Source organism: Macrobrachium nipponense, chromosome 11 (genome assembly GCF_015104395.2).
Source record: "Macrobrachium nipponense isolate FS-2020 chromosome 11, ASM1510439v2, whole genome shotgun sequence".
Lineage (NCBI taxonomy): Eukaryota > Metazoa > Arthropoda > Malacostraca > Decapoda > Palaemonidae > Macrobrachium > Macrobrachium nipponense.
In genome coordinates, this window is record NC_061087.1 from 43415574 (window position 1) to 43425588 (window position 10015).

The 10015-nt window shown below is 36.2% G+C and overlaps 1 protein-coding gene across 1 annotated transcript in view; it reads right to left on the reverse strand.

Moving 5' to 3' along the window:
• Positions 1-539: 539 nt before the first annotated feature.
• The window catches only part of LOC135205697 (uncharacterized), an 82330-nt gene continuing 72854 nt past the window's right edge, over positions 540-10015 (reverse strand). Inside the window, exons 9-10 of the mRNA XM_064236672.1 lie at positions 1118-1175; positions 540-773 (exon numbers count right to left, since the gene is read on the reverse strand). Of these exons, the coding sequence (XP_064092742.1) occupies positions 747-773; positions 1118-1175 (85 nt within the window). The 3' untranslated portion in view covers positions 540-746. The remainder of the gene's footprint in view (positions 774-1117; positions 1176-10015) is intronic.

Sequence of the window (10015 nt, forward strand, 5' to 3'; positions counted from 1 at the left end):
TTGTTTATTTGGTTGTCCTTGTTTGATTTTGTTTTCTTAACATGGAGAGTCCCCGGCATTTCTCTAATGACTACCTGACACCTAGCCACCCGTAACAAACTCCTTAGACCTTGGTCAGTCTTCTCCATTCTTGATCCTAGACTCTAGACTCTTGGTCCTTGGATCTTATTTCATCTTAAGACGCTCCTGATTCTTCGTCAGATTGTAATCACGTGCAGTACTTTTCCTGATCCTGATTATATCTTCGCAAGATCTTCATTAGACCTTTATATTATAAAGTTCCTGGTGTTATACATGAAGTTTGTTAATTTTGTATGTTTCAGTTTGTAAATATATTTTAAGTTAATAGAATTTTTCATGTTATACCTTTATATTAAAAATTAAACAAGAAAGCTTAAAAATGAACAATCATATATAATTTTAAAAGAACCAGAGTTCATGGATTATAAAATATAAAAACCATAACTCGACAATATATATATATATATATATATATATATATATATATATATATATATATATATATATATATATATATATATATATATATATATCGAAAATGAAGTTAAGCTATTGAAATTAGTACGAAATGATTCCTTTCATCTAACAAATAAAAGCGCGACTAAGAAGCTCCGCCTAACCTACTAACGTTTCAAGAAAACAAACATAAATCAACAGACTTTGAGTTTAAAGTAACACGATGATCACACATGATAGTATCCAGAATTCTTCCTCTGCGAAGATTCTTAGCTTCGCCGTGAGCATCTTCTTGACTGCAAAAACAATAAAGAGGACAAAATTATTTTCCGAGTATTCGTGTCATTGCATTTCTCATGACATTTACTTGTAGCTGAGTTACGGTCGGTTATTCTTCTGACTTTTATTGGTTTCTTCATATATTATGCTTCTTCATAAATCTTAGAGAAAGTTGTTTAACATGATTTTTCAGGAATTGCATACAGATAAGATATGAGAATTCTTTCTCAACATCAAACGGGATCTAAGTTATTTTCAGAACAATCAGTAGTTTTGCTTAAGCTGTAAACAAATTATTCATGATGGCCTTAAAAATGATAATATTGGATATTGGCATTTCAGTTATTTTAAAGATACTCACCGCTTCGCAAGCATGTGGTTGTGTTGGTGGAGAATGATGTGAGTTTGGAGCACCTATTCTGTGAAGGAATGAGAAATGAATACAAGAATAACTTTTTTGTCTACTCATTACCTTATTTATTTATTTATTTAAATAAAGGTATAAGCCACGATGGAAAAATAAACAACGGATTTTCCGCAAGAACTTTCGACGTTCAACGTTCTTTACATAGCAGATGAACTGCCAAGTAAAGGATGTTGAACGTTGAAAGATCTTGCGGAAACTCCGTTGTTTATTTTTCCCTCGTGGCTTATACCTTTATTTATGAATTTATCACGTTCCAAACTTTCGTGATTCAGTTATACATTTATTTATTTATTTACTTATTCGGTGCTCGTTACGTTTTAGCTTACAGTATATTCTGTGCGTCTAAGATAATACAACACAAGCAATTCATTAGAAAAGCAATCAAAATATATGCAACGCTATCAAACATCCATTAAAATATAATCACCCAAGATTATTATTTAAGTGAAAGATCTTTCTTTTATCTTCCTTTCTTTGGTCTCTATTGCACAACATTTTGGACATAATTATGTCATTTATGAATAGGTTTTCATACGTTTAAAAAATTCATAAAATTATATAACCTCAACATATTGCAATTCGGGAAGGGATAAAAATGATGTTAAATTAGAACACTTTCCTAGTAAAGGTTGGGTGGTTTATATTCAGTTTACAGTTTCTTAACTGCAAACTGAAACGATCTTTTCAACAACGATCTTTCCATAAGTACTGGAATCACAATGATTAGGACTGATATTGCATAAGAAGAGAAAATTTTGTATTGTGGAAGACTAGGGTGATTTACCTGAAGGTGAAAAGGTCTTTGAACTTATGCCTCTGTCCTTAACAGGTTGTAGACGACAGTTTCGTTGAACTACCACATGTTCCGAACACAACACTTCTGACGCAAATTGGTATACACCTTTAGGGTCCCACACTGACCCACACAACTACATCTTACATGGCCGGCTAATCTTGTCACAAACATTTCTGCTCGCCAAACACACGTATACAAGAAATATAGCATACGTCACTCATCTTTTGTACATATATTTCCATTCATATCATTGTTAAGTTAAATGTACTCATTATTACTACAATGATTGCAATGTCAGCATTTAAACCATATGTACCATAGCTTCAGTTGTGTCTTGTACATCGATTTATATGCAACTTTCCATCCTTCAACAAATACAAGTGATTGTATTGTGACCTGTTTTGTTCACCTCATGTCAGGCTTTCATTTACCCTTGAAAGGGGAAATGTAGTGACCAAGGAGATGACCAGACATGCCAGCCCAACGATGCTACCCTCTCCAGCAGCACCATCGTTGCCGCCTCAATGCGTCTGCCCCCATTCATGCCCCACAACCCAGAGGCTTTGTTCTTCAGGGCGGAGACAATATTCCAGTTAAAGAAAATTACCTCCTCAGCACACAAAGCAGACACCGTCCTCGAATTCCTGCTAGACGGCGTTTTCGAGCAAGTCGCAGAAATTCACACCCTTGTCACCTGTGAGTTACTGAAGGACCAGTTGAAGTCATCCTTCAACAAGCCACCATCCTTAAGAGCCAAGAAATTCCTGAACAACGTGGGAACAGCCATAGGAGCCGAGCAGCCATTACATGTCTACAAGCAGTTGCAGTGCCTCATAATGCTGCCCGCCATATATCTTGTGAGAGGTCCTCTTCACAAAACTGCCCCACCAAACAGTAGTACACATGGCCCACAAGATAGTGGCGGCCACCCAGCCACCAACAGCAGCAGCAGCGAAACGGTCCCAGCAATCAACCGACACGGAATCCAACAGCAACTCAGAGGGACAGGCCACCCTCATCCAAAACAGAACTTCCCAAAGCAATTCATCAAGAGGAACACCAGAAAGAAAAAAGACGAACCACTGGAGGGAATGTACTACTTCCATTGGAGATTTGGAAGGAAGGCCCGTAAATGTGACAAATGCTGTCTGTTTTCAAAAGACATGCAAGAGGGTTGGAGATCCAACTAAACATAAGCGGTGAGCAGACCGGTTGCCTCGTACGAGAAGCTGCACCTGCTTACTGAATGCAATGTTTCATCGTCAGGGACAAAAGGTCAAACACAAAATTCCTCGTCAACACCAGGGCATACAAATCATTTGTGCTAGCCGGCTTGCACAAACAACTCAACCCCACCCAACCCACCAACCTCCGCTATCCACTGCCAGTAGAGCACCACTCAACATTTACTGGAGGCAGGATATAATTTGTCATTCAACAGGAAAGATTGCAGTTGGACATAGCATCAAAACAACTAATTCCAAAAACAACCCATATATCATCTCATCGACAGCTGCACAAATGACCCACCACCACACCATCACCACAACAGCAGAGACGACAAACAGGCCCCATCACGCCATGTACCCCACAACCAGATATACGTTGACTTCTACAAGACTACCAAGAGGTTTTCAAAGGTGACCTGCAGCATGTCTTAACCAAACCAGCAAAACACAACATCTAGCACTACATAAAAAAGGAAGGCTACTCATGCTTCAGAAACTCACCTAGGCTAAACAAGGGTTCAAGGAAATGAAGACTGCAGGAATATACCAAAAAAAACCAGCTGCCAGTCCATGGGTATCCCCCCTTCACATGATACCAAAACCCAACAGATATGGTGACCGCATGGAGACTACTGACGACTAAACTTCAAAACAAAGACAGACAGATGCCCTTTGCCAAACATAGCAGACATAACCAACCAGATGAACAAAGCAAAGACCTTCACCAAAATAGACCTGCTGAAGGGACACTTCCAAGAACTACTAGTGAAGGAAGATATAGAAAAGACTGCAATCCTCACCCCCTTCAGCACATACACATTCAACTACAACTGTTTTGGGATATGGAATGCAGGGACACCCTTCCAAGGACTGATGGACAAGCTGATAGGCAACCTTCCCTTCTGTATGTTCTACATCAATGATATCCACATATTTAGCCCTAACCTCAAGCAGCACCTTAAAGATCTTAAAGGGGTAATGCAAATACTTAAAGAAAATGAAATCATAGGAAGGGATGACAAATGCGAATGGGCAAAGAAAACAGCAGAATTTCTGGGACTTCAAGTAAGCCCAGAAAGCATTAAACCACTACCAGAGAAAGTTAAAGCAATTATCGACTTCCCAAAACCAACAATTAAAGCAGTACAAGAATTTTCAGGGCTAATTATTACCACAGATTTATCCCAAATATTGCTAAAATCATGAATCCAATCTACCAATGCCTACGAGCAAAACCAAAAAAATTAAGTTGGTCAGAAGATCAAGATAATGCATTTCTTTCAGCAAAGCAAGCAATGACCTCTGCCACCACATTCATATTTCCTCCACACCATAGGTCCATCACTTTGACGATAGACCCGAGTAACATGACCATGGGTGCTGTACTTGAGCAGGACACAGATGATGCTTATTGTCCCTGAGTGTTCTTCAGTAAGAAGTTGACATCAGCATAACAAAAGTACTCATCCTTTGACAAGGAGCTCCTAGCAATTCACAAAGCCATCCATCACTTCTGCAACATGCTCAAGGGATAACAGTCTATCGTACAAACAGACCATCAGCCCTTGTTGCATACCTTCATAAAGACAGCAGACACATGGTCAGCACGACAATAGTGTCACCAATCAGCAATATCTGAAAACTCCTACACCAACAAGTATTTGAAGGGTTTAGCAAACACCGTGGCAGATGCACTTCAACGAAATTGTGTCAACACCATTCAGCTCAGGATAGCCTATCCCGAAATAGCAGAGGTGCAAAGAGATGACATAGACCTACAGTGACTGCAACTGGACAACCCTACCCTTAAGTGGAGCAATCTATCAATAAACAATGGAAAGATGACCATTGCCTGCAAAACAAGCCTTGCCCATAGAAAAATGGTTTTCAACCTACCCTACAACCTGTCCTAACCATCAGGCCATTCAACTGCCTAAATTTTAGCAGAGCAGTACATTTGGTGGGGAATGAAAAAGGACATAAAAAACTGGACGAAAGAATGCATTCCATGTCAGACATAAAAAATCACTCGGCATATAGAGCAGAATAGGAGAGTTACATGCAACACACCGCTGACTTATCCACATCCATGTCCGAGGGGTACAGATACCTGTTCACTATCATCTACAGACATACCAGGTGGTCCGAATCAATACCAATATGGCAATAGACAGCGGGGAGTTGTATGAAAACTCTCATCAGATGGGTCTACAGACATGGAATCCTATAGATCATCATAAAAAACAGAGCGGCCAACTTCACGTCTGTCTTATGGAACGCCCTTGCAGACAGTTTGGGAACAAAGATAATACACATGGTCTACAACCCAGAGGCTAACGGCATCATCAAAAAAGATCACAAGGTGGGAGTTGGAGCAAAGAGTTACATTGGGCCTTACTGGGCCTGAGAATGTCACCACATGAGGCATTCAATGCATATCCAGCAGAAGCCTTATACAGCCAAGCAATTACATTGCTGGTAAAAGTCTTTGAAAATCAAACACGCCCACAAAGCATTAGAACGAATAATACTAGGTAAGATGATTTACCACATGGCCAGGAAAATGTACGTCTCTAGTGAACTGCAAAGCGCAAAATACGGGTAGATGCACACAGAGCCCCCTCTCCCCAGCCTACTCAGGACCATACCATGTCATCCAGAGAGACACAAGCCTACTAAATGGTAGTGGACTGCAGAACTACATGGGTCTCCATAGACCACCTAAACCCAGCATACCTTCCAGACACAGACCTACAACTGTAGGCCTCTCCTGAGGGGGTTGGAGAGTCATGCGGAGTCCCATGCAGACCCACAAACCTCTATCTTACCTGGCCGGCTAATGTCCTCACAACAAATATCTCTGTTCACCAAATATGCGTTTACTAGAAACACAGCATATGTCACTCATCTTTTGTGCATATATTTTCATTCATATTACTATCTTAACATACTATAATGGGCAATATGTCTGTCAGTCTGTCTGTCCTTCCGTCTGTCATTCAATCACGGCCAAACGGCTGGTCCAATGGGCATGAAACTTGGCAGGGTTATAGTGGGGACCTCTAAGATGCTTCATAATGGAGTTTCATCCTGCCTTTCCCCTTCCGAAGGGGTGAGGGTGAGAAGGTATTCCCTGAACGGAGCTGGTTCTGCCTGTGAAACAGGGCTGGTTATGCCTATAGACTTAGCAGTTAAAAAAAACACTAGTGAGCCACTTGAGTAAAGAAGCAGATGAATATGCTTTTAGATAGGATTGGTAAATTGCTAGTTATGTTAAATGTATCACTATTACCACAAGCATTACAATGTCAGCATTTCAGCCATATGTACCATAGCTTCAGTCGTGTCTTGCACGTACACCGATTTATGTGCATCTTTTCATCCTTCAACAAACACAAGTGTTTGAATTGTGACCTCTGTTTTGTTCACCTCTTGTCAGGCACTACATTTCTGCCCACAAGAGCTATTGACCAGTCTGTTTGTTGCCTGATTACATCAATAAATTTGTAGACTCAGCTTCTTACTCATATTTAGGCTGCCCAGCCATTGAATACAGTTCTCTCCTTAGTGACTCGTAAAACTTAAATAGATTACAATACTTGAATTATTATAAAAAAAAATCACCATTCGAATCACTAAATAACTGAAGCAGGTTTCAGTAATCACTTACTTTTCTTTCTTTCTCTAAACTATTTATTTCACTTGATATATATATATATATATATATATATATATATATATATATATATATATATACGATATATATATATATATATATATATATATATATATATATATATATATATATATATATATATATATATATATATATATATATATATATATATATATATATATATATATATATATATATATATATATATATATATATATATATATATATATATATATATATATATATATATATATATATATATATATATATATATATATATATATATATATATATATATATATGTAGGTATAATATATATTTTTATTTATAATATATATATATTATAATATATATATATATATATATATTATGTATGTATATATATATATATATATATATATATATATATATACTATATATTATATACTATATATATCTATATATATTATATAATATCTAGATATATATATCTAACATACATCATATATATATATATATATATATATATACTATATATATATATATATATATATATACCTATTTTATATATATATAGATATATATATATATCTATATATATATATATATGATATATAATGTATCATAGGATCTTTTGTTTCTTTAATCTCATTATTATTGTTTAGGAAATTCAAAAACGTAACTTATTTATGAAAAATCAAATCATTTTAATACAACCTATATTATTTAGTTTGTATCATAGATTACACTCACTTTAAAGGTTCAAGCAAATTCCAGAGAACGTGAGTTTTCCATAGAGATCCTTAATTATACTGAAATAAGTTTTCATTAATAAATGGTTATGTAATTGTCCTTTAAATTCTAAACCTATTGCAAATCGGAGGCACGTCAATGATTCCTTCATTATTTGCTGTAAGTTTCTTTTTTTCTCAACTTCCTTGCGAAGTTGCTATCCATGAGTCTTACTGGAGGCCTCTATGTGTTCTGTGGCCAAAGAATTTATATAAATTCCTCTGTTTTTTAAGATACACACGTAACCAAACCAAACAGAGGTATGTTTCTTCTTTGTTTGGAAAGGTAGCTAGTTTCTTCTTCCTTTTCATGGCTGGGCATAGTACCAAATCTGTGACAAGTGTAGGTGCAAGAATGTCCCCTGGGACCCCCACTATCGAGGAATGCACTGGTGTTCAAGTGCTTTTCCCTTTATATAGTAGCAGTTGGTAACAGGATGGAGGGCTTTTTCATCTCTTCTTGTATCATGACTCCAAACAGTGAACATTGTACACGGGATTTTAACTTTCCCATACTTCCTGAAACTGACATTGGGAAAATTCTGTTATCATCACATGCAAAGCAAATATTCAGTTTATTAATTTGTGTCTTTTCGGTCTCACATGTGGCAAAAAGAGTAAATATGCTATCACTGAGTTGTACCTGACAAAGCATCTTCGATAGGAGATGTAAGAAGGCTTCCGTTATCTTGGAAAGTTGAGTGAATAGAATTCAATGATGAACTTGAAGAAATAAAGGCTACATGGAAGCTGTTGTTTTGACTGGGAAGGACATCATTATAGCCATTCCATACCGGACTGCTAATCGGTATCATGTAAAGTATATAAGTCCCTCAACTTATAATTATGTTCAACACCTGTTTAAACAGGAAGCATGTAGGTCTGCCATTATCAAAATACGTTCTTCTAGCAGCTAATTGGTTACTTTGTTGCCATTAAGCTAGTGTTCAGTAGTGAGATCAAAGGCAATGCTTAATTAACGTTAACTCTCTTAAGGCACCTAAGCAGTTGCTCTAGTTTCAATTCAATTGACTTAGCAGTCCAGGTTGCATATTACTAATCCTTTATAAATTAACCAAAATCTTCCGTTTTTCAGTTTTACCAATAAAAAAAGGATTGTGTTGTAACATTGTAGCTATTACTACTGACACTGGCTGTGTCGAAGGATTATCGAAGGATTACTGGAATACTCCTGGCGACAGAGTCTTCTAGTTTCTTAAGGTAAGTTCATGCTCAGTTAAGAAGGTTTAATGTGTCAGTGTGAGGCATCTACTGCCACCTATCCCAGGCCTTGCTGGCAGCTATCTGTACAGTGCTTTTGGGTATCATATATATATATATATATATATATATATATATATATATATATATATATATAATATATATATATATTAATTTCATTTATAGCCGTGAAGATGGGAAAGGATAAAGGATTCCCGAAACGTTGGTACGTTAGCGTAAATAAAAAGAAGAAATTATCTCCAGTCGTCTTGCTGTCCAGTTCATTATATATATATATATATATATATATATATATATATATATATATATATATATATATATATATATATATATGTAGTATATATATAATGAACTGGACAGCAAGACGACTGGAGATAATTTCTTCTTTTTATTTACGCTAACGTACCAACGTTTCGGGAATCCTTTATCCTTTCCCATCTTCAGGGCTATAAATGAAATTAATTTTACCATGTCAAAAAGTATGCTAAAATAGGCTAATAAAAGAAATTTAGTTTTTTCATATAACAGTCATTGAGCTAAATGTAAAATAAAGACTGTAAAGCCACTTTAGGCTGAAAGTAAATTAAAACACTACATATCTCAGTGAAATAATAGAAAAAAGAGCAAAACAAAAAATAAATTTTGAAAAAATCAACAAGGAAGGCATTTAGTCGGGCTTACGTTCATGACAAGTTTTGATGTTGAGTCGCTGTTTACAAAGGCTCCCCTTAAGGAAACAATAGAAATTAATTATACTTAAGAAGTTTTCCCTAGTGAAACTACTATATTCAATGGTTTTGATTTATATAGCTTTAGAAGCCTCCTTGAGCTTACAGTGATTGATGCCCACCTTGTTTTTGACAAAAAGTTGCACAAACAAGTTGATGGTGTGGCAATGGGCTCACCACTGGGTCCTAAATTTGCCAAGATATTTATGTACCACCTCGAGGAACTGTTTCTTAGACAATGCCCAGAGTAATTTCGGCCTATTTTTCATAGAAGATTCGTAGATGACACATTTTTATTGTTTGAAGAAAACTTCCATGCTGATATGATTTTAGAGTTTGCCAACACTTTTCATCAAAATATTAGGTTTACAATGGAAGTGGAATCAAATAA